We start from the raw sequence: 24844 nt of genomic DNA, 5'->3' as shown, positions 1-24844 counted from the left end.
AACAGGCCAAAGTCAGGAGTGGCAGAGCTTGGCGCCGTTGGCAGAGTAGGCTGCAGTTGGCTGGTTTGGGGTTTTGTATTTGTTGTGCTAACACGCTTGGGAGGGACATATGGCTACTGGGTCTCTCTTGGAGGGAGGGCGCAGGCCTCCCAGGAGAAGGCCCATGTCTGGGACAGGGGATGATGCTGCCTTGGGAGAATCCCGCTCCAGCTCGCGGCCCGGCCCCTCGCTCCCTCCCGCCCGCGGCCCGGCCCCGCCCTTCGCCCCTCCGCCCGCGGCCCCGCCCCTCGCGCCTTCCTCCCGCGCCCGCGCCCACGGCCACGGCCCCGGCCCCGCCCCCGCCGGGGCCACATTCCTCCGGCCTGGCCTTACGCTGCGCCAGGCGGGCGGCGGGCGGCGGCGGCGGCGGCGGCGGGACGGGCTCGGGTGGCCTGGGGCTCGGACTTGGGGTCGGGAGAGGCGGGAACCTGCGGGCGCTGGGCCGGGCGACCCGAGGTGGTCGCGTGGCGGGCGGGCAGGGCGCGGGCGGTCGGGTGTCGGCCCGGGTCCGGCCGCCGCTGGCCCGGCCTGGGTCCCGGGCGCCCGGCCCCGCCAGCTCCCTCCGCGGCCGCCATGTGGTGCCTGCACTGCAACTCGGAGCGGACGCAGTCCCTGCTGGAGCTGGAGCTTGACAGCGGGTAAGGGCCGGGGCGGGGCGCGCCCCGGCTGAGCGGGGCGGGCTTGTGCGGTCGTGCGACGCGGGTCCGAGTGAGTGTGAGCGAGGGGTTGGGGGGCTCCGGGGGCAGCGCTCCCGTTAGTGTGCGTGCGGGCCAGGAGCGGCCCGAACACGGGGGAGGGTGTGCGTTCGCGCTCGTCAGCGACTGTCGGATGGGAGTCCGTGTGGGCGAGTCTCGTGGGGAGACCGCTGGGAGTTGGTATCCGGCGCAGGCGGCCCGCAGGGGGCCGGCAGTTTGTGGGAGGGAAAGTGGCCAGCGGGCGTCTGTGCTGTGTCTGGTGGCAGGCCGGCGGAGGTGGCAGGCCTGTTGATGCTGGACCCTGGGCCTGTGTCCGCTCTGTAGGGAGGCCCCCGGGGAGAGTGTGCGGGGCTGTGCGCAGGTGCCCGGGTGTGCTCTGGCGGGGACTCCTGGGGGGGCACCGGGGCACCTGGAGCAGGAAGGTCGAGTTCTATGTGGCTGCTGCTGTGTCTGAGCGGGGCTGCGAGGGGGCCGCTGGTGGGGTTGGGGGCGTCTGTTGACGTGTGTCTGGTGTGGCCCGGGATGGAGTCTGGCGGGGATGAGTGTGTGCCCCAGAGATCATCCGTGTTCTTCGGGGCCTGCGGGTGGCTGGCTGAGCGTCCAAGGGCCTGTGTTTATGGAGAGAGAGTAAGAGAGTGTGTATGTGCTGGGAATATCGATTTCCTCGCTCTTCTCGCCAGCACAGCTGCCCCCTGAGCTGTCTGCAGGCCCCCCGGAGGAGCAGGGCTGTGGGGCGGAGGGGATTTGTTGACAAACTGCCTTGGCTTGTGTCAGGCCCCTTGCGGCGGGAGCCCACCTTCAGCCGTTTGATCTCTTGAGTTCAGAAATTCTGCAGTGTGTGTCTGGCAGCTGCGCTGAGAACGCACGTATGTTCCTCTCCGCGCCCCCCAACCTCACCTCAGGGGCCGGGGCCCTGGGACTGAGGCTCCACGTGGGGTTGTGGGGTGTGGTTCCCAGGGACCATGGCTACTTGCGTCTGGGGCGGAGGCCAGGCAGGCTACAGCTGCAGGACCAGCTGTCTGGAGTCAATGGCATTAGTCCGAGAATGGTGCGGGGGTGGGGTGGGGGGGTTATGATATTCACATCCCACACGTGCCGGTGCCGCTGCCGTGCGCAGCTGTCCATCCCGTATTCCTTTGCATTCTTGTCCTTGAAGTACCGCATACCCATGTTGCAGGGGAGCAAACTGAGGTTGAGCCTTCTGTTGTCAGCACCAAGGCTCTGTGGTGTGAGCGCCTGCTGTATACAGCCCCTGCTCTAGGCACTGGGAACACAGCAGTGAACAAAACTCAGAGTCTTTGTCCTCCTGGGGCCACAGGCTAGCGGGGGCCCGGTAGTCGGCATGCTCTGCTGGCTGGGCCTCCTCCATCGCCAGCAGAGAGAGCCTGAGGAGTCTCTCCGTCCCTTAGGACTTGTCCAGTGCCACCCTTCCCGTTGGGATGTCCGTGGCCATCTCTTCTGCATGTTCCTACGTCCTGCATCTCTTCTCATTGGAAGTCCCTCCGTTCAGCCAGTCTAAATCTTCCAGATAAAGAGAAGCCTGCTTGGGCCCTTTTGTGGTCAGAGCTGGTGATGAGCAGCTGCTCCTTGGTCTCCGCCGGGCCAGGTGCCCTGGAGATTAAGCCCTGCTCAGGCCCAGCCCACAGCTCACCCTCAGGCCTCCGAGCAGGTGGGACCCATTTGCTGCGGAGTGCCTGGGGGAGGGCAGGAGAGGATCAGTCCAGCCCTGGCCTGTGGAGGCTTAGCAGGGCGCTCCTTGGGCTGGCCAGCTTGCCCCCAGCCCAGAGTCCTTCCGGGAAGGCCATCTCCCCTTCTGTAAACACAGAGAGGACCCAGCAGGCTCCATAGGCCTCGGGACACCCCCAGAGTGTAACAGGTCCAAGGCACCCTGTCCCGGCACCGCCGCGCCCCCCGGCCAACAGCACGCCTGGCACCTGTCCTGGGTGCGCTGCTCTTTGAGCCTCTCCCACCCTACCTTTCAACATCGACACATAGAGGCAGGGAATCCAGGGACATGACCAGAGTATTACAAGGCGAGCCCAGAGTAGAACCCACAAGATCTGATGGAGGTCTGCAAACGGTCCCTGCCAGCCCTGCCGCCATCCTTGGGCTTTCGCTCAAGGAAGTCGGACTCTGAGCTGGTTGTGCTAATATTTACACAGCGTTGGTTCCGAAACACGGACAGGACTGCCAGCTGCACAGTCAAACAGAGTGATGACTGGACAAATAGGTCCTTCTGGAAGACTATGGACAGGACTCCAGGCGCTCAGTATACACGTGTGCACGTGTGCGGGTGTTATCTGGCTGGGCTCTGGAATGTGCCATCGTGGTTTGCTGGGAGAATCCGTGGGTCCAGGGCGTCAGGAAAGAAGGGCTTGGGGAGGCGGACAGACGTTGTTCCAAACCCCAGCTCAGCTCTGTGAGTTTATGCAAGTTTCCACACCCTGCGAACCTCTGTTTCCCCATCTGTGACAGGGAATGGTACTGCTGGTTCACGGAGGGGCCCGAGGCCCTCCCAGCGGGCGGCTAAAAGCCCTCGCTGGGCTGGCTGCCCCGTACTCGGTCAGATGCACAGTTGGCCCAGGTCAGCTCTAGGTGCTTCCCACCACCAGGGACCCATTGGATTTTCTTCCTTCCTCTTTTGTAAATTTCCTCTGCATTATGACGACGTGTGGAATATCCGCCCAGTAAGCACAGAGGCAAGGCGTCGGCCCAGGGCTGATGGGTTTCGACCCAGCCAGGGGAGAGTCCTGTGGAGATAGCCCGGGTGCCCTGGAACTGTGTGTTCCTGGGGGGCAGGGGGGAGGGTATGCAAAGGCTGTTGAGTGTGATTTATCATTTGTTCTCAAAAAGCAAATCGTAACAAGTTTAAAGGCCATTACAGCTCTTGAAGAAGTAATCGGTCTGGCCTTAGAGAATCTGGCTGTTCCTACTGCGTGAGTGGCTACTGAGGGGAAAGTGGTGGCAATCGTGGTGGAGGACGTGGCGTGGTAACTGCTGCTCTTCTGGCTGCTGTGCCTGCACTTGGGTTGGGCGTGTGCCCCCGAGCCCCCGGCTGTGGTTTGTGCTCAGCCATCGCGGCGAGCAGTGCACCCGTGGATGTACACGCTCTCTGGCCCGGAGGGCACTTTGTTCTCTGGAGAGATGTGTGCAGCGCCAGGGGCAGCCACGTCACACTTCCTGTGTTCCTTTATTCACTCACCAAACAGTCACCAAGCCCCTGCTCTGCCAGGCCCTGGGTTCGATGTAGGGGAACCAGATTACTCGTGTGAAGCCATGAGCCCCGGAGCCTGGGCCTCGGGGTTGCACAGAACCCTGACTCTTCCCAGCTGCGTGGCTTCAGATATATTCCCTCCTCTGTCTGAGCCTGGATTTTCTCATCTGTGAAGTGGGACCCCAAAGTACATTGTGGGGCCTGTGCAGCTTTGCCTGGTGACTGAGGACCCCTGGTACATGCCCAGCAGCAGCCCTCGGCCCATCGTTACGTATCCTCAGTGCTTTCCTTCTTGCTGGTTTCTGGAGTCTGCATGGGGCGCTCGGCCTGGTCCTAGCTGCTCTGACTTTAATAGCTTGTAATGCCTTATTCGTACATGGCTGTAGCTTCTCTGCTCCTTGATGGAAAGGACCGTTCTTTCCACTTCATTTCCGTGGTTTCCTTATCTCCTAACACGGAGACAGTTTAATGTGAACTTAAGGCCCAGGTGTAGAACCATGGCCAGAGTCCCCTCCCTCTTCGTATAGATGGGGAAACTATGACGACATTGTTTTTTCCTCTTTGTTCAAAGGTTGGTATAATAATAATGATAGCAGCGGTTGCCATTTGGTGAACTCTGTATGAAGTACTTCGTTCTCAAAGCAGTTTTTAAGAAAGAGCTTCTGCTGGGCCCATGTTTCAGTTGGGGGAAGGTTACGTGCCTTGCGCAGGGTCACCAGCCAGTAATCCCGAGAGCTGAGCTTTGAACTCCGTCTGCCTGGCTCTGGGGTCCGCACTCCTCACAGCCAGGTCTGCTCCCACTCGGACTAAATAATCTTCAGCAAAATATGTCACATCGCAAATAGAACCTTTTGCATCTTTCCCAAACCACAGAACGGGAGTCTAGTATCCCCTGCTGTGAGGATTCCCAGAGTGTCCCCAAATGTGCCAGCTCTAGGCAGGTTGATGACATCTCTCTCTGTTCTCCTAATGTCTTCACAGACCCCAGAGCTACTTCCCCAGACACTCCAGCAGGATGCTGGAGGATGCCCTTGGTCCCAAGTACTTGCCGCATTTTGAGGGTAGCACGCTTATCCCCAGGCCAGTCTCGGTGTGGCACGGGGTCTCAGGGACAATAGCCAACTGCCCCTGACTTGCTGAGGGACCCGTGCGAACATAGCTGGCCTGTGCATGGTGAGGGAGCCCAAGGGCATGGCCTTTGACGTCATGAGGGACACACATGCATGTGGGCTGTTGAATTCCATCCCATGGGAGGAGAGATGGACCATTAAAAAAACTGGAAGATTTGAAAGAGTCCCAGCTGGGAGGCAGCCTCCTTGTCTGGGTTTCCCGAAATGGCTGTGGTCCAGGCAGGGTCCCTGTCTGTCTGCCAATGTGTGCACTTTCTTCCCGATGCCTGAAGATGGAAGATGGAAGCAAACAGTGTTTGCTTTTCTATCTCTGGCTGGGAGGCTCGGTGGTGTGAGAACTGGATGCAGTCGTCCGAGTGAAACATGGTGCCTTACTGTGTTATAGAAAGAGCTCAGTAAATATCAATTACGGTCATTGTCAGTGTTATTATTTATCCTGATTATTATCCTGATTATCCCAGAGAGAGGAGGCATCCCTGGGAGCCCTGGCATCAGGCATCACGTCACGTCCCCTTTCTGGGCCTTGCTTTCCACCTCTGTGAAGACCGCGGGACCCCCGTGGTCATTTGCTGAGGGAGGATGTTTGGTCCAGCGGTTGGGGGGCAGATAATGTAGCCTGGGACCCCTGCCCTCGGCCTCACACTCTCTGTGATCCTGGGAATGTTCTTTAGCCTTTCTGTGCCTTGGTTTCCCCATTTGCAAAAGGTGAGTGACAGTAAGAGCTCATTACATGAGTTGGTCCACATAAAGTGCTTAAACGTGTAATGTAAACACCTGGTAGATGGTAGCTTCTCACTCTTTCAGAGTTGAGGGGTTCCACGGCGCTGTTCCTCGACAGGAGGGGATGGCCCCTCTTTTTGGCTGAGGGCAGGGCCGAGGCTGCTCGTGGTGCATATGGCGGTGGTGACTGGAGGACCCAGATCGCAGCCTTGGTGAGGGGTGACACGCCCCATGGGCTTGTGTGTGTGCTCCTAGCCTCTGCTTACAGCTGAGGATTGAAACCTCCCACGGAGGATGGACAGTGGAGTGTTTTGCCCAGAGACTGGGAAACGTGCAGCTGGGCACCTGCAAGGAAGGGGGAGGGCTTGGCTGGGTTTGGTGGGTCTGGAGTTGGCACAGGTTTGGTCCAGACTGGAATGGGCCACAGAATAAAAATGGTAATATCTGACATTTGGGTGGCCTTTGAATCTTACACACACTTATCTTATTTGAACCTCCCAAGAGCCTTGTGAAATAAGTAGCTGGTATTATTCCCATTTTACGGACAAGGAAACTGAGGCGAGAAAATGAAAATAACATATTCAAGTTTTGTACAATGTAGATTTGGTCTTCAGGTTAAAGTATATCTTTCCCCCTCCCTGACCTTATTGTGGCGAGGGCTTGGGCTTTCAAGAATGGAGGATGAGGGGCTTCCCTGGTGGCGCAGTGGTTGAGAGTCCGCCTGCCGATTCAGGGGACACGGGTTCGTGCCCCGGTCTGGGAAGACCCCACATGCTGCGGAGCGGCTGGGGCCGTGAGCCATGGCCGCTGAGCCTGCGCGTCCGGAGCCTGTGCTCCGCGACAGGAGAGGCCACAACAATGAGAGGCCCGTGTACGGCAAAAAAAAAAAAAAAAAAAAAAGAATGGAGGATGAGGCAGAGGCAGGAAGGGGCGGGGGGCAGACAGGAATGTGTGGGACCCCCCCCAGGCCAAACAGCAACACTGGGTTCTCCCAGCAGCCACGTGTGGAGAGCACAGAGCCCACTTCGCAGTGGGTGCGGCACCCTTGCAGCTCTGGCTAGGGGCCTGGCATCTCAAGAGCATGTTTGCTGGCCCGGGAGGTCACCCGGGAGGCCACCCGGCGTGAGAACGGCCCTCCAGGTCCCCTGACGGTGTCAGGACGGCTCCCCCGCGGAGGGGCTGGTGGCAGTTGTTCAGGAACTGCCAGCTGCTCCCGGGTTCTTATGAATCGGTCTTATTTCCCCGTGTAGACCCTGGACAAGCCCCAGGGTAGCTCAGTGCCGTGCTGGAGCCGGAGAGGAAGTGATTGGGAAACGGCTCTTTCCTCTGCTGTGAGAAGGGCGAAGTGCGGCCCTGCAGATTGGGCTTCTCTGTTCCCTCCGGCCTTGACTTTCTCAAAGCCATAAATTAAGTGTGCAGGGTTTGGGTTTTTTTCCCCCATGCAGTAAAAATGGAAGAAATGGCCCAGGAAGATGATAGGCCTTGATGTGGACAGCAGATTCTTGGCACTATTTTAAACTCTTTCTTATGGAAAACTCCAAACATATACAAAGTAGAGAGAATGGCATAATGGCTCCCATGGGCAATTTTAGTTCCTTGCCTCCGGATTATTCTGAGGCAAATCCCAGACATTTTGTTGATTTTAAATCAAGGACCTGTCGTGCGGTCAGCCTCATGTCTGGCAGTGGACGTGTCGTGTGGCCGGGGTGGGTCCCTGGGGCACATCCGCGTTCCTCCAACGGCCCTTGGCTGTGGTGGCCCAGCCTGGGAACCCAGAGCCTGGCCCGGTTTCCCGGCCTTGAGACCCGAGTGACGCCAGCCCCTGGGGGAGGCCAGGCCTGCGAGGCCCCTCCGTCAGGTTGTCGGGTGGGATGCCCAAGGCGCTGGCCTCCACCCCGCAGGCCCCCAGGCAGGACTGGGCTCCCTGCTCTGTGTCCCCACGGGGCCCTGCCTGCTACCCCGGGGCTGCCCTCGCCCGGTGGTGGGGTAGCAGTGGCCCCTACGCCCCTGTCCCCCCACACAGTGGCCTCTCATCTCACCTGGCCTCTGGGTGGCCTGACACGTGGCCCCCAAGTGCTCTTTCCTCTGGCTTAAGAGATATCCACACGCACCACTGCAGCTCCTTCCAAGCCCTCGTGGCCAGCCCCTCTCCCACCCGGGCCTCTACCAGGCCCTCATCCCTCCTCTCTGTCCTGCGGCTTCTCCCCTGGCTCCTTACGGCCTCCCCTCCCCAGATCTCCCCGCCCGACCCTGGCTTGGGCTCTGGATAGAAGGCTGGAGTCATCCTGACACCCGCCCCCCTCCCCGCCCTGCATTGTGTCTCAGCCTGGCACACGGTGGGTGCTCAGGACATGTGAGTTGGTCTGGTCCTTAGGAACATGTTAACATATCACTGTCACCGCCCCGGCGTCTGACACAGTGCCGGGCACACGGAGGGCCCGCAACCAGCTTCAGTTAAAAAGCCACAGTGTGCCCGAGTCCCACCCCACTCCTGCTCTGAACCGGTGCCCACCCAGCGCACCCCGCACTCTGCTCAGGCGGGAGCTGGTCTTGGGTCACGTGGTCTGACGCCTGGTTCTGAGCAAAGGCCTCTCCTTAAGGTCTCTTCCCACCGCATTCCAGCCACCCGGTCCCCATGGCGCCGTGCGGCGCAGCCCCCAGCACGTCCTGATTCTCAGGCCCCGGGTGAGGACTTGTGTGCGTTACCATGTGGCCCTCACAGCAGCCCTGTGAGCTGGACAACACCCCTATCTTATGGCTAAGAAACTGAGGCACAGAGAGGCCTAGTCACTTGCCCGAGGTCACACAGCTCCTGCTTGCCAGGTGCCAGACAGGGGAGGGTTGTGTGCCGCTGTTACAGGAGGCTGAGGGGCAGCATCCTTGCCCAGGCCCTCGCTGCTCCGGTTCCGGCTGCCGCGTGCAGGTGGGGGCCCGTCGGCGATGCTGCAGGTCCAGGTCCTGAGAGGCAGGAGGGGGTCGGGGGGCAGACAAGGGGGGTGGCCTCCCCCTCCCGAGGAAGGGATTGCAGAGGTGCGGCTGTGAAGCACGGTGGCCCATCGGCCGGTGGCCCGGTGCCTTGGTCGGCCTCCCCCTTTCTCCCTCCCCCACTCACTCAGTTACATTACCTCTGTGTCTCAGTTTCTCTGTCGACTAAATGGGTAGGTGATAGAGCACCTGCCTCTACCTTTAGCTCCGAGCGTGAGCCCTCAGTGACCTGCGGCCCCTGGGTGACGGTGCAATGTCCACGCGTTCCCGGCTGTGACAGGTGCCGCTCTGGTGGAGGTGTTGACGGGGGTACGACTGTGCGCGTGTCGGGGCGGGTGTATGGGAACCCTGTACTCGATGCTTCATTTTGCTGAGAACCTAAAACTACTCTAAAGAATAAACGTCTATTAAGGAAAAAGTTGTTGGACGGTTAGTTAGTTCTCTGTGAGATGCTCCGCAGGCTGGGCGCGTGGCTGTCACCTGCTGCTGTGCAGTGATTCTTGTCACCATCAGTTCCTTCCTTCCTTCACTCATCCTAGGATGTGCTGGCCCTGAGGACACAGACACACAACGTGTGCACCCGTCCCAGGGTCAGCTCACTGTCGGGCAGGGCGTCCCGGGGCCTCTTGTGGGCTGTGCCCCCTCCGTCATGGGCACCCAGTGTCCCGGGAAGGGCATGGGCAGTGCCATAGCCTGGAGCACAAGGGGAGGGGTGGGCAGGGACCCGTGCGAGGGGGCATGGGCACTGCCCCGGGGAGTCGGACCGTGACAAAGATTTTAGGTCGGCAAGGACTTGGATCATTTGCAACTTGGAAAGTGCTTTCTCTCAGCAGAGGGGGCGAGAACAGCTTGGTGGCCCGCCGTCTAGGATGCGACTGGACAGCTGGGCTGAGAGCGTCCCGGGCTCCAAGGCCCTTGCCGACAGGGTGGGCTGCAGACGGGAGGCCTGTGTGCCGGATGTCCCCTCTCTGCCCGCTTGCTCCCCCGAGCCACCTCCCCAGCTGGTGCCTCCTGCCTGCCCTGCCGGGAGGGGGGTGGGTAGGGTCCCTGGGGCCCGGCCCAGCCCAGTCTGCTGGAGCCTGCCACAGAGAACTGCTTTATTTAAGTCCATGTTGCGCGTATGGAAATAACTAGAGGCCTCTGTATTTAATTTGGCTCGGCTGGGAAGATTTTTGGCTGTGTGCATGCGTGTGTGAGTGTCTGTGTGTGTGTGTGTTTGGAAAAACCTTTCTGAGTGCGCCCAGGGATTGGAAGCCCCAGTCATCCTCATGCAGTCAAACAGTCAAAACCAACAAGAGCCGCCCTGGCTTAGCCGGGGGTGAGTGTCTGGCAGAGGGCAGGCTGTAGGAAGTGGCCAATAAAAAAATACAGACAGGGAGGAGGTGATGCTGTCTGCAGATGAGATCCCGGTGAGGGGAGCAGTTTTGTAAACTTTCAGGTAACCTGTGGATGGAGTGAAACGATGAAGCTCTGTGCACTTGCACCCAGGTGTTTCTGGTTCCCGAGCAGGGAGTGCTTAGGTTGGTGCTGGACTGCAGACCACGTTTCCCACATCTCTATCCGGCCTCGACAAACCCAGCAGAGGCTCTTGGCCAAGCCCTTGTCCGTCCGTGTGCAGAGCAGAAATACCCCCCGTGCTCCCACGGGGGCTTGCCGTTGGCAAAGCCTGTCCTCACTTGATTCCCCCTTGCCTGCTGGGTAGTGGGCAGGAGTGATACCCGTTGCTAAGATGAGCCAGCGGAAGCCTGGAGAGGTGAGGTCACCTACCCGGGGTCACTCAGCCCGGCAGTGGGGCAGCTGGAGCTCGGCCTGGTCTGACCTCCTCCCAGAGCCTCCCCCACACTCCCTGTGGGCGCGTCCCAAGCTGCAGGGCACCGTTCCTTGCACAGACGGGTGAAGGGGGCTGCTGAGGGTGGGCAGACCCCGGGATGTCACCTGGGCATCCGGGTTTGGATGAACGCTTTTTAAGTTATATCCTAGCCGCATGACATTGAGGAAGGAGGACGTCTGGTGAGTTGAAGTCCGGTGGCCATGACGGCTGTGTGATCGTGGATCGTCATCCACGTGGACCCACTTCGGTGGGTCTTGCAAAAATCAAACGCGCAGAGGGTGCGACAGAGCGGAAGGCCTGGGCGTTCCCACCGCTGTGCAGAGCCGTGGGAATTCTGGAGCCCTGCCCCTCGGGACGCGGTGTTCTAAATGCGGTTCCTTGGGAGCAGCAGATCCCGGAGCTGCGGATCTGACTATCCTGCTCTTTGACTTGGCTCTCGCATGTTGGTCCTTGGCAAGCATGGCGAGCAAATGCAGGTGCTCTGGAAGGAAGGCGGTGTGAGGGAGAGGAGCAGGCCAGCTGTGGGCGGGCTCTAGGGAGTGGTGAGGACTGTGGCGGTGGGAGAGCCCTGGCCTCTGGTGGGTGTGGCTGCCGCCCAGCTCCGTCTGTTTGTTACCAGGCTGGAATATGGGCCCACGTGGCCTGATCCTTAGCTGCCCATCTGGAGCTCTGTGTTGAGACCTCGTGAGCTCCCCTCGCAGAGACCCTTGTCTCCCAGAGAGCTCTGCCCCTCAGGTGCCCATGTGAGGAGTGGCAGGGTGGGTGCCAGGCCTCCCAGCCAGCCGTCCTGGGGGTGAGGCGCAGGGTCGCAGATGGCTGGGGCTCACCCTTCCCTTGGTCCTCGCCCAGATGGCACTGGGGAGAATAAAAGGCTTTTTCACAGCCTTTCTCTGGAAAGGCTGTCCGTCCTGGGTTTGGCTGCAGGACTGGCATTAGAGGCCCCATTTCCCTTGGTTTAGGCCTGTCCCCTGGCTTGGTGCTCTGGTTCCTGGGATGTGGGGTGAGATCCTCAGGCAGGTTGGGGCCCCCTGGGACTGTTGGTGATGCCATGTGAGCAGCCCCTCGCCGAGCAGAGGCCCTGGCTGGGCTGCGCTGGATTGGGGGTCGCCTGTGTCGACCCTCACCCCTTCCCCACAACCCTGCCTCCACCCGAGCCTGTAGCTTCCCCGCCAGCTGGATTCCAGCCCAGGTAAAAGCGCACATTTGCCGCCTGTGGAGGGGTCCCTGCGCCTGCCTCCCGTCTGAGGCCTCCCAGGGCTGGGGAGGTGGGGGCGGGCAGAGGTGGCCTGCACGCGGCCCCTGTTCCTTTGAGCCTCGAGGCCTGGGAAGCGGCGTCCTGGGTGCAGAACACATGTCTGTTCCTCGGAGAAGCTCGCCCGTGTCTGCGGCCGTTTGGTGCTGCCGAGGCCGGGCAGCAGGGCCAGGGAGCAGGCGTGGGCACAGGTCCAGAGTCCCAGGCCCCGTCGCGGCTGTGGGTGTGTCGGGGGAGTCAGATGAGTCTGCCCCCCACCCCAGGCATCGGTGCCCCCGCTTGTAAGCGGGGGAGGAGTGAGCCCAGCTGCGGGCTCGCTGGGCCTGACTGAGGCGGCCCCAGTGAAATGCCTGGCCGAGGGGCTGAGGGCGCCGCCCAAAGGTCTTACAGGGAAAGTTAGGGGCATGTGGCCCCTGGTCCAGGAGTAGCTAAGAGAGGGCACAGGTGTGGGAGGGGAGGCTGGGAGGTTCACCTGGTGCCCAGCTCTGGATCCTGATCATCTAGTGGGCCTCATCCTTCTCATCTCTGTTTGTTGAGTAAGCGAACAAATGAGGGACGCTACTTCCCAGATTCACTGGGGCCCCTTAGCCACTGGTGGCATTGCTGGTGTAGCATCACTCATTCAGCAAATGCTCACTGAGCTCCCCTAGCCCTGTTGTCAGCCTTAGGGGCCTGAGCAAGGGGCGAGCAGCATGCAGCCCCCGCCCAGCTTTCCAAGGGAGAGACACAGGATGCAGGGGAAAAGGCAGTCAGATAACCAGCCTGCTCGATGCGGTGGAGACAGTGGAGGTGGGGGGAGGTGGGGCTGGTAGTTGCAGAACCCCTTTCCCTTCCCTGTTGCCAGGGTGGCCTTTATGCCCTGCGTTTGCCATGCCCTGAGCCCCGTGGGATGGCCCTGACTGCCGGCTGTTGGTGCTGACCTCTGACCCTCCGTCCCCCCGGGCTATTTTAGTGGGAGTGACTCACGAAGAGCTGCTGGGAGGTCCAGCCCAGCTCGGCAGGCAGGCGGTAGACAGGCGTTCTTTATGTTTAGGAGTCAGGCCTGCGCCAGGGATGCTGGAGCCGCCACCTCCCCAGGGCCGGAAGGGCGACTTGGAAATATGTTGACAGGACAGGGCGAGGGCCTGGCTGCGCAGCGGACTTCTGTTCCTTCCCTCTGGCCGTGCGCTGGTGAGAACAGGCCTGTCTGAGGAAGGGCGCTGCCCCGCCCCCTGGAGGGGTTCCTGTCCAATTAGACTCGGCATTGGCTGTCCGTAGGGCTCCTTGCCCGGCAACGGGTCCCCGACTCCATACCCCCGAGGTGGCTGCCTCGCTTCTGCTCTGCAGGTGGGAAACTGAGGCTTGGGGAGGGTGGCTGGACCCCGGGGTGCTGGCCACCCGCCCATACTCTTGCCGGCTCACGTCGGGACACCGTGGAGTGGTGAGTGCCCTGCAGGGCCGTGTGGGCACTCAGGACCTGGGGCGGGGAGTGCCAGGCGGTGGCCCCCATGCCCCACAGCTCGGGCATCCCAACACTGCGCCTCTCCTGATGCGCTCGCGTCCTGAGGAGACCCCGCTCCTGCCCGAGGCCCATCTCGCCAGCAGCAGCTGACAAACAGGGAGATGCTGAATGCTGGCGCAGTTAGCAGGGCTCTAAAAATAGCCTCCCACTCTGAGAAGTTCATTGTTCCGAGTCCTATATTTTTATATGTATATAAAAACCACTTCTGGAGGCCTTGGTGCCAGTAGAGCCGGTCTGCAGCCCTGGAGGCGGGAGGCGGAGCTGAGCTGGACCTCATCCCCGGGTGCTTTGCGGCCACGGCCCTCTCCCCCGAGGTGATGGAGCAGTCGGGCCAGCGACCTGTCCGCCCTCATCAGAGAGGACAGTGGCTGGGCGGCCGGGGAGGGGCTGTTCCAGGCTCAGGGGCCATCCGAGGGGTCTGCGGGTCACAGAGGCCAAGAGACGCGGGGGTGGAGACCCAGGGCCAGTGTCAGGGCTGCGGGCCCTCCCTGCAACTGGACAGAGGGTCAGAGTGAGCCCCATTTCTCTTGGTTTGGTCTAATTCAGACCTCGGGCTCCCGAAACTGGCCCTGCCCGAGTCCCAGCTTGCTGGGGGTCGGGGGCAACCCACTGACCTCCCGCCCCCCCCCGGCCCCTCGGAGAAGCAAGGCAGAGGGGAGGTCCTACCCGCTGGGGCCCTCTCCTCTGGTGCTCCTCCAGGGCCCTCTCCTGTCGCCGTTCAGGTGTGCCCAGGTCCCTGCCAGCTCGCACACCACGGGCCTTCCCTGGAGCGCCAGCCCCTCCAGCCACCGCCCATCCCCTCCTCTCACCCACCCATCCTCCTGCCCCAGCTCCCTCCCTCCCTCCCCTCCCCGGGCCCTCACAGCCCCATCCTTAGCCTCCCCAGCTTCTCGGTGACCTCTGGCCCCACCAGCGTGGCTTCCAGGATCTGAGGACGGGCATAGCTGTCTCGCTCTTCTGGCTCGTCACTGTCCCTGGGACCAGCCCTTTCCCCCATCCTGTCGTCAGGGCCTGCTTGTGCCCCGAGGGTCACCGCAGGGGAAGGATGGGGGGAGGCGGAGGCAGTGACTCGGGGGCTGAGGGGCCTGTGCTCCACAGTTAGCGTTCCCTTTCTAGGGTGCCACTGCCGTCTGTCCCACCCCAGGTAAACCCTAGACCCTCCGTGGCCTTGCCCCGGCCCTGCAGTCCACCGCACCCTCCCTGACAAGCTTTGCAAGGTCCTGAACACTCTGGCTCCTGCAGCCCCCTGTGTGTCCCGCCAGACTGAGCTTTCCCATCCCTTGTGCACACAGTGGACCCCGACCTCCGCTGCTCAGCCTCCACACACACAGTGTCCTGAGCCGGGAAGAGCCCTCACCCGCCACCCGCTGCTCCGCCTGGGGTCCTGGCAGAGGGTGTGTGCCTTCCAGGAAGCTTCCCGCCTCGGGCGCTGGGGCTCGGGCTCTGCTCGCCAGCCTGTGGCGCCTGATGCACCCCATGACTGTTCCTAACGCCAGCCGTCGTCGTTGTCCGTGTCCCCCCACGTCCCTGGCCCTGACCTGGGTGTGTCATATAGTTGGCTTCAGTTCACGGAATGAAGTGACCAGCCTGGGGGAGGGGGTTGCAGGGGGGCTCCTGGGGGAGGACAGACCTTCCCACGGGCGGCTGCTTTGGGGTCTACATTGCGGTCCACGTGCAGCCCAGCTGCCCCATCCGTGGTTTGGTGAATAAGACTTTTCAGGTCCAGAGAAAATCTCGAGAGAGATTAAAACCGGTGAGGTTTTAAAATCACCATTCTTTTTTTAAAAAAACAAAACTCTGTAGTAAGTTATCTTATTAGCTATGTGGCTATGTTTAAAGCCTCAGTAAGGGAGCTGGTCAGGCCGAATCCTTAGGCTTCGGCCTGCAGACGCCATGTCCCTTGGGGGCCCTGGAGGGGACTGAGCCGTCAGGCCGCTGCTGCAGAGCCCTGGCTGGACCGTTTTACTGTTGGGAACCTGAGGTCAGGCCAGGGGAAGTCACCCCTTCGGGGGATTTGGGCCCGTGGCTGTGGCTCTGTGCCCTCAGCACCAGTGAAGCAGGACCAGCCCCGGCACCTGCGGGGCAGGCGGGCAGGCGTCCACCACGAGGCAGGCGGCCGGCGGGGGCCCAGGGCACTGCAGGTGGCTGCCTCTGAGCTCAGCGACGGAGGCCACGCAGGAATGTGCTCTCTTCTGATTTTATCTAAGAAAAGCCAGAAATCCGGGTGAGTGAACACTCCTGGTACCTAGTTCTCACTTGAGAAAGAAAAAGAAGATGGTGGCCACTGCTCTGTGTCGACCAAACAGGGCCACGTGGGCTGGACTCGGGCCCTCCACCTCAGGTGTGTACCTTGCCCGTGGGTGGGCTTCCAGAGCCAGGGCTGTGGGCGGCGGGAGGGGAGGGCTGTGGCTGGGTCTCTGCTCCTGAGCCCCAGTTTCCTCTGTGTCTGACGGGGGGCTTGGCTTGGTAGTCAGGATGGCTGACCCTTTGAATTCTCGGGATCTCCAGACTTGGGTGGGAATTGGCTGCCGACTCTCCCAGGGGAGTCTAGGGACCAGCCCGGTTTGGGGGCCACGTGCCCCAGGCCCTCTGCAGTTATCTCGTGTCTGTCACCTGGGCACCACCTCACGAGGGAGAGGTGTCATTGTCCGGCCAGAGGGTCCTTGTCCCTTTTGAGCCCAAAAGTTAGGGGCGGGGAGGTAGAAAAGCTTCCAGCTTTCCTTTAAATACCTACTTCTAGACAGTTCTGAGTCATGGTTGTGTGGATTTTCTGCATTGAAATTGTCACTTTGGGTGTGTTTTGGGTCTCAGTGGCTCCGTATCCCGCCATCCCCAACCAGGATCTGAAACCTTACCTGAGGGTTGGGTCCAGCCAGCGTGGCTGAGACAGTTTGTTGTAAGTTGGTGCCCACCCGGGCCCAGGTCCTGCTCCCACAGACCTCGTGGTCCACGTGGCAGACAGAGCAGCCCTCAGGAATCTGGGTTTCTTTAAAAAGGCTTCCCTGGCTTGGTAGGGGTAGTTCAGAGTGTGTGCACCTCCTATGTGCCAGGTGCTGTTCTGGGGCCTAGATCTCACAGGACAGACATTCCCACAGATGGTGGTGAGGCGGTGGCATACCACTGTAGAGAGGTGCAGCAGGGGAAGATTGGGGGAGGGCTGGGGTCCTTGCTGAGACTTGGGCAGCCTTTGAGCAGAGACCTGAAGGAGGTGAGGGAGTGAGCCAGGTGGACATCTGGGAAAAGACACCAGCAGAGGAAAAGCACATGCAAAGGCCCTGCGGTTGGAGTGTGTCAGGAATGTGGAGGAACAGCCAGCAGGCCAGCAGGGTGGGGGTGGGATGGCCAAGGGGGCATGGAGGAAGGGTAGCAGGGGGACAGCTGGTCCTGCAGAGCCTTCCGGGTCACTGTGAGGCCTTGGCTCTAAGCCCCATGAGGGACAGCAGAGGAGGGACCTGGTCCGAGTTGTGTTTTAACAGATCCCAGCTGCTGAATGGAGGGGTGAGGGGTCGGATGAGCCTGCTGGAGAGGCTGTGGCCATTAGGCAGGGAAGAGGTGAGGCCTGCGCAGACCGGGCTAGTTGTGGGTAGGCCAAGCAGTCAGGTGCTGGCTCTGTTTTGAAGGTGGAGCGGCCCAATTTGATGACTGATGGGGAGTTGGGTGTGAGAAAAAGAGAATTGCCAAGAGCAGCTGTCAGATTTTTGGCCTGAGCAGCTGGAAGGATGGAGTTGCTATCGGCCAAGATGGGGCGACTGCAGGGGCGGGTGGGGGCCACGCAGGAGCTCAGTGGAGCTTGTGTTCCAGGGGTCTGCTGGGCAGCAAAGAGGGTGCGCCTGGGGCTGGACACGCGTTTATTCAGTTCCTTTGTGATCACCGTGGAGCCTCATTAAAGCAAGTTTAGGAACTGGGTAAAAGCAGGAGCTCTCCTGACTCTCCTGAGCCTGCCAAGCCCTAGGGCCGCCTCCAGATTGTCCAGAAAGCTCGTCACCTCCCTCATTTTGGATATGGGGCTCCTCGTTAAGCAGCCAAAAGGGACCTTGGATGTTTAGGTGGGAGTTGAGGTGGATGTGGCTCCCGCCTCCCCCTGCCCCTGTGTCTGAGGCCTCGGTGGTGTCTGGAGGCCCTGCGTGCTCCCCGTGGACTCGCCCGCTCTGCCCTCCATCCACCCTCCCCAGATTTCCACCAGCCCTGCAGGCTGAGATGCACCCGGTCCTGCTCACCAGCCCTCCTGAGGTCCTTCTAGGTCACACTGACCCAACCTGCCCACCAGGGGAGGCGCCTAGCATTGCCCGGCCTCAGTCTAGGGGTCCCCAGCTTCTCCTCCCTGGGAGGGAAGGGCTTAGGGGTGTCCGCCGGGGTCCGTAAGTCCCTTCGGTTGCCAGCTGGGCATCCGTCTTCACTGAGGACCACTTACCAGCTGTGGTCCAGGCTGCGAGGCTTTAGTCCTCCCTGGAGATGCTGCCTCCACCCAGACCAGGGACGAGGGCGGGTGAGCGGCGTAGGTGCGGCCTCCCCGGTCCCCTGGGGAAGCCCTCGGCCCCCTTCTTGCTGGCACACCAGCCCTTTGTCTCTTTACACGCTCACTTCTCCCTTCACATCCACCCCGTGTCCTTGTATGCTGTTCCTCGGGGCCAGGCATGTGTCAGTGGGAAAGACTGGGACAGTGGCCTGCACTTGCATCCTGACTCTGCTCCAAGCTCTGCATCTGGGCCACTCGGAAGAGGGTGGCTCTTCCGTGTCATGTGACCACATGACCACAGCTGGCACCACACAGCCCGGGCTGGCTTATCTCATGACCATGCACGACCCCAAGGCCCAAGACCCCCAGGCCCTGAACCCCAGCTCTGCCCCCAGCATGTCAACTGCACATGCTTCCTCTGGGCCACCAGCTGGCAGGTGCACCCACCTGGGGTCAGGTCCCCTGCATGTGTGACCTTGGCCCAGTGGCTTAGCTCCACCAGCCCCACGTTCCTCATCTACAGAAGGGACAGTGGCCTAGCACCCACCCACCCCCCCGCCTCAGTCCCCAGGGATGGTGGTTGGGTTACAGGCCACGTAGGTTAAACACCCAACACGGCTCCTGTACCCAACAGGTTTACAGAGGAGAGTTGCTGCTGTATAACCCAAACGTGTGTGTGTGTGTGTGTGTGTCTCTCTCTCTCTCTCTCTCTCTCTCTCTCTCTCTCTCACTCAGCACAGGGCGTACGTCTGTCGGCTCTGAGGCCAGGCTGCCTGGGTTCTGATTTCACTCGTGAGCTGTGTGACCTCAGGATGGGCCCAACCTCTCTGTGCCTGTGGGGGTGTGTTGGGCGGTCAGGAGGACTAAATGAGCTTCACGTACAGCTTAGAACACCACTGACTATGCAGACATTAGTGTTTTTTCTGTCATCAGCATCATCAGTGCTGGGGATGGGCAGCGGGTCCCTGCTTCTGCCCCGAGCCTCCTCTAACATCTTCCTTAAGAAAAGTCATTCATGACCTCACAGGCCATAATTAGACACACGTGGCTCAAGAGGCCGAGGGCCCCCTGCCCTGACCTTCCCCAGCTAGAGTCAGGATGTGGCGTCTCGGCTGTGGGGCCTGGGCCCCTTTCTAGGACCCTCGTGCCTTCCCCTGGGAGCTCCTCACCCGCCTCCGTGGCTCAGTGCTGCAGGGGGTGTCCGCAGAAGGAGGGGCCCTATAGCAGGCAGGGTAGGTGACCCACTTCTAACTGCTGGCACATGCAGGCAAGGCCCTGTCAGTCAGAGAATAACTGGAGACAGCAATCAGAAAGCGCTTTTATGAGCCGAGCAACTTTTAAGGACTTTTCCTGTACCGACTCTGTAAAGCCTCACAGCAGGCATGTGAAGTTGGCTCTCTAATCGCCCCCATTTTACAGGAAAGGAAACTGAGGCATGGAAGGATTCCTGCCTGTGATCACACAGCTGGTGAGCAGTAGAGCCAGAATTCCAACCCAGACGTCTGGCTAGGAGGCGGCGGCCAGGAGCCCGTCCAGCCCCTCGCTTGGCAGAGAGAAGGCAGAGAGGCTTCAAATGTGTCCTCTGTTCTTATGTGGTTTCCGTCATCCCAGGGCTGTCGGAAGCTCCGGGCGCTGTGATCCAGCCATCTCCCCACGTAAACATAACACAGACCAGCCTCTAGGGCAAGAAGACATGTTTGGAAAACTGGAGAAGGGGAGGAGGAGCCTGGGGTAACTCAGCGATGCAGAGCTCGGAGTCCCCAGGCTGGTGTGGGTCGGGCCGGGCCACTGTGGACGCCTCTGTGTGCAGCTCCCCCCACACACACAGCCCCCTCCTGCTCTGTAGCCTCGGGGCCCCGTTGTGAATGTGCGGAGCTTGGCCTCTCGGGAAGGAGCCAGTCTTGGGTCCCGGTCTTTGCTGGAGGCTGAGGCTTTCAGGGACTCAGCCCTCACAGAGCAGGACTCCCAGTGGGGTGGATGGACCCCACACACACTCGCCCATGTGATCTCCACAGTGACCGGGAGTGCAGGAGCGGGGGCCGCAGCAGGCAGGGGTGGCCTTGTAGAGGAAGTGGGACTTGAACTGATACCTGGGTGTGGCCTCAGAGGCCAAGAAATGCAAGTGAAGGGCAGTGGGGTGCAGATGGATGGCAGCTTCTAGCCAGTGCAGGAGTCCTTCAGCCACACCTCTGACAGGTGTCTGACCTGCCACAGCTTGCACACCTCCAGTGACAGGGAGCTCACCACCTCCAGAGCAGCCCTGACCACATGAGAGCATTTTTTCTCAAGCAGGGCGATGCAGGTCATAGTTCTATCTGCAGCAGGATCTGCTCTGTTCTCTGCCTGTCCGCCCGTCAGAGGCTTGACCGCAGGCCTCATATCCCCTCTGGCCACTGTTCTCCTGGCTACATGGTCTCAGCCCTTGGTGGGAGGTCGCCTTGTGCTGTAATGGGGTTTGGCAGATGGGGCCCCTCTCGCCCCCAGCTGGCGTCCATCGTGGTCGTGTGGTGCGCCGTGCTGGCAGACGTGCAGAAGGGAGTCTGTGATGGATTAGCGATGTCTGCCCTGGGCTGGCGGGAGAAGGTGGGAGCAAAAGCGCCCAGGCTTAAGAACCCATCTGGGGCTCAGACGGTCTTCTGCTATGATCCGATACCTGTAATGGACGGTAGGGCTGGGTCTGCTTCTGGCTTTTTACTCGTTTTTGTTAGTGACTGGCTTCTCGGCTTGTATTAAACTCATGTCAGCCAAAAAGGTCCCCCAGTCTTTTTCATAAGAACAGCCATCAAGCTAAACCTTCCTCCATCTTGACATTGTTTCCAGTATATTGATATATAATTAATTTAAATCAATCCCTTGTTGACAGGCATTTAGATTATTTCCAAGTTTTTATAGTTAGAAACAACACTGCGGTGGAATTCCTTGTACTCGCCTCTTTGCGTATTGGTCTTATTTCCTTCGCGTGAATCTCCAGAAAAGGGATTGCTGGATCAGGAGCATTTTCTCAGAGTGCTGGCACCAGCCTTAACTATCGTGGAACGTCCCAGAAACTCTAAACTGTCAGGGAATGGCAGGGACTTGGGACGGTGCCTGCCCATTCCTAGATTTGCACATGGCCCGGGAATATGTGCATGATCACGAATTCCAGTGTGCAGCTGAGGACCGACTCGGGGGTGTCCAGTCCTGGCTGATGGACAAAGGCTTTGGGAGAAGCTTCCCCAAGAGAGAAAGAGGGCCTGGGTGGCAAGAGGTGGAGCTCCCATCCGTTGAGCGCGGTGGTGAGGAAGAGGCGTGCAGGGCGGGCTGGGGGCCGGGCCAGAGATCTGTGTCCCTGGGGCAGCCTGCAGTGGGCATCCTGCTGTGGGGTGCCTGTTCTGCTCAGGGGACAGTCCCTTCTCCCCCAGGAAGGAGCTGGGGGCAGAGCGAGTGCTAACCAGGACAGAGGGGCTTCGAGCCCTGAGTTTGAAACGTCTCCATGGGTTCAGGTCAAGCATCTGCAGGACTGCAGGTCAATGACCAGGTCTAGCTGATGCCCTGAAAGATTTAGAGCCGCGTGTCCTGAGAGCATCTGTTGCTGCCGTGCTTGTCATCACCAGGCGTTTTCACGTCACACGTTGCCCTTGTGTTCACCAGGGGTTTGACTGTGGTTAAGGAGACTCTCTTGGTGTGTAATACTGTGTCGCTTGTGTTTGGGACCAGGAAGGAGTGATGTTCTCTGGCTCAAGACGGGTCCTTACACTACGTGCTCTGCTCGCTTTTGTCCACTCATTTCTTGGAGGACAGTGAGTCATGCTGGTTGCAATAGTATGGCCTGGCCATTTCTTATCGGGATGGTTTGAGGTTTTGATTTGGGGCGTGCAAGGGCTGCCACACTGCACAGCTCAAGGGACCCCATTCACGTAGATTCGGCAGGACTTGGGGACAGATGGAATAGGGTAAGGCCCCATTCCATCTGTCCCCAAGGGGGCTTTGGCCATCCGGGAGGGACTAACTTGGTGACTCAGCTCAGGACTCTGGCTCCGTCACTGCGTGATGATGGGCGGCCGTCACCGGTTAGGTTTGGGGCAGGTGGGATGTGCCGGCGGGGGGTGATGTAAGAAGCCGCATTCCGGGACCGGCAGGTGGCTGGCCTGGGAAGGGCCTGCACTCACTCGGCAGGTGTCACTGGGCCCTGTTAGTCTGGCACATGTGTCAGCATTTGGGGAGCATCAGCCAGCAACGCAGAAAAACGACCCATGTCCTCACAGGGCTCAGATACTGATGTGGGGGACAGACGGCAAAGGTAAGACAGGAAGAATCCATCACACTCTACGGCGTGTGCCGGTGGGCAGACCGCGGAGTGTGGGACTGGGGGTGCTGGGGAGAGGGCAGTGCGGCTTTAACTCGGGCGAGTAGTGGGGGCCTCATTGGAAGGTGGCACTGAGTAAAGACCCAAGGGAGGTGAAGGTGTGGTGCGTGCTGAGACCCAGGGAACAGCGTTCCAGGCAGACAGAACAGCCAGGGCAAAGGCCCTGAGGCCTGCCTGGCCCCTTGGAGGAGAGAGGAAGGAAGCCAGTGAGGCCGGAATAGAATGAGCAAGGGGAAGAGGGGCCAAAGTGCAGTCAGCCGAGGTCAGGCCTGAAGGCATTGCCAGAAGGACGGTGTCTTCCCAGTGTGACGGGGATCAGGGAGGCACTCGATGGGGCTCCCGTTTGGTCAGGATGGCTCTGACCGCCGTGGGGAGAAGAGAGGCGGGGGCATGAGTGACAATCCAGGGAGCCGCGGTGGCGGTGGCCTGGAACACCTGCTGACAAGTGGGCAGGTAGGGGTGTTTCGAAGGTTGGACTCACAGGGGAGAGGAGGCCGCGGGTGACTGTCAACCCCTTCTCTCGGCCTGGAAGGAGGCCCGGCCCTCTCCGCCAGGCACCTTCTGGAACCTGCTGGCTCGAGACGGTCGAGAGCCAGGTCATGGGCAGAGCAGGAACCCCGGGCTGGCACAGCCCCAGAAAGCCCTGCGTCCCCCCAAACACCTCCATCCCCATCCGACCCCGAGTGCGCCCCTCCTGCTGGGGCCCAGCCTCCACACGGAGGGACTCCGCACGGATGTCCTGTCCATGAGCTCAGCCGGACAGCCAGGCCTGGCCCCTCCGCAGGGCAGAGCATGGCCGTGGGTCGGGGGCGGTCCCCCGCCTGTCCTTCCTCAACTCCCTCTGCCCCAGACCGGCCCGGCCCGGCCCACTGCGGGGGGATAGGGCAACGGCCTTTCACCTGTTGACACCTGTTCACGTCGCTCCGAGATCAGGTGAGCGCGGGCGGGGTAGGGGTAAGGGACCAAGCCCCTTCCCCGTGAGGGTGGACACCCCCTTTGTCGGGGGGCGTTGGGCACTGGGGGAGAGTCCAGGCCCCCAGCAGGAGGGGCCCGTGAGGCACGGAGGGACTTCCCACTTGGACCTGCACAGAACCCGCCCCGTCTCCATGGCCTCTGCAGACTCAGGGCTCAGAGACGATTTAAAATCCTGGCGAGCTGAGCCCCGGCTGCTTCTCCTTAAGGACATGGTTCTGTTTGCTGTCACCCTCTTGCTGGGAAGGACAGAAGAGGCTCTAACAGAAGTGCTTCCAGGGGAGGCATGGCGCAGGGGGCGGGGCTCGGGTCCGGGGCGTCCATCGCTTCTGGGGCCCGTGGGCTCCTTCACTCTCCCCTCCAGCTGTCCGTCCCGGGTGGTGGGCTTTATCAGGAGAACGGGAGAGTCTGCAGTGCTGCCCGTCCCTGTCCCCATCCACCACCCCACACAGGCCCACGAGGCCCCGAGGAAGCTGCTGCCGGGTGGCCACGAACGGCAGGAGGGTCTCGAGTGGTGGTGGGCCTGAGGCACCGAGGGCGGCCCACCTGGGTCACGACAGGGGCCAGGCCTTGGAGTGAGCGTGAGCCCTTGACCCAAAGCCGCATGGAGGCCAGGCACCCAGGACTCTTCCCCGCGGAAGGACCCTCATCACACCCCAGCCCCTGGGCGCCGGCTGGGATGTCCTCTGCTGCAGGAGACCCGCTGTGTGTCCCCACGGGCCAGAGCGGAAGGCCTGCACTCTTCTTAGACGGCCCGCCGGGCAGCACGTGCTGGGCTTTACAGCCAGGTAGGCTGGGGTGTGCTGGCTCCAGGGTCTCCATGCCCATGCCCCCTCCCCAGGAGGCATGTTACACGCTGGGCAGGTGGCTCTGCCGGCCCTGGGACCCGTGGGGACAGTGGGAGTGGAGCTGGGCAGGTGGGTGGGTCACAGAGGCTGCTGAATGCAGGGCATTCCCACTGTTGTGAAGGCGGTCCTCTGGAGGACGGACTGTAGCTCTCGGGGTCTGTGCGCCCTTCCCTCCACTGGGCCACTTCCAGAGGGACCCCACCCTGGCCCCAGGGACCCGATGGACCGGGGAGTGGCAGGGTGCCTCGGGAGAGGCCGCCAGAAGCTGCCAGAAACTCGGTTGCATGTCTCTCCCTTCTCTCTGTGTCCCAAGTCTTCTAAGGTCATGCGTTTGGGATGAGTGAGCCACCCCTCTGTCCCCGCACCGGGCACTTGGAAGGTTGAGGGATCTGCACAGGCCTGGGACGAGGGCGGTGGGGTGGAGGGGAGCCCCCAGTGTTGGGCTTTAATCCCGACTCACTTACGTTCTACCTGTGCAGCCTCGGACAAGGCCTGTGCTGTGTGGGCCTCAGTCTCCTCACCTGGAAAAGGGGTTAATAATCCATCCTCTGGAGGGAGACTGGCTTTAAGATTTAGAGAAGATGTGTACACAGCTCTGTGTTTGTCTCCAAGCTGGCTGTAACCAGCAGCACAGATGGGGTGGCTTGAATAGCAGGCGTTGATGCCTCACGATGGGAGGCTTCAGGCTGAGATAAGGTGTGGGCAGGGTGGCTCCTCCGGAGGCCCCTCCTTGGCGTGTAGACAGCCCGCCTCTCCCCGCATCCTCACAAGGTCTGCCCTCTGTGTGTGTGTGTCCTAATCTCGCCTTCGGGGACACCAGTCAGTTTGATTAGGACCCTCATGACCTCATAATAAC

General features: G+C 60.8%; 1 protein-coding gene across 3 annotated transcripts in view; it reads left to right on the top strand.

The window, feature by feature from the left end:
• Positions 1-381: 381 nt before the first annotated feature.
• IQSEC1 (IQ motif and Sec7 domain ArfGEF 1) overlaps positions 382-24844 on the top strand; it is a 67607-nt gene continuing 43144 nt past the window's right edge. The window contains exon 1 of one of the 3 annotated variants that reach the window (XM_081245560.1): positions 382-677. In XM_081245560.1, the coding sequence (XP_081101686.1) occupies positions 613-677 (65 nt within the window). In that variant the 5' untranslated portion in view covers positions 382-612. The remainder of the gene's footprint in view (positions 678-24844) is intronic. The other 2 variants (XM_081245559.1, XM_081245561.1) reach the window with 2 other exon arrangements.

This window comes from Mesoplodon bidens, assembly GCF_964165515.1.
Source record: "Mesoplodon bidens genome assembly, chromosome: 10".
NCBI classification, from domain to species: domain Eukaryota; kingdom Metazoa; phylum Chordata; class Mammalia; order Artiodactyla; family Ziphiidae; genus Mesoplodon; species Mesoplodon bidens.
This window is presented reverse-complemented; position numbering and strand designations above follow the sequence as displayed.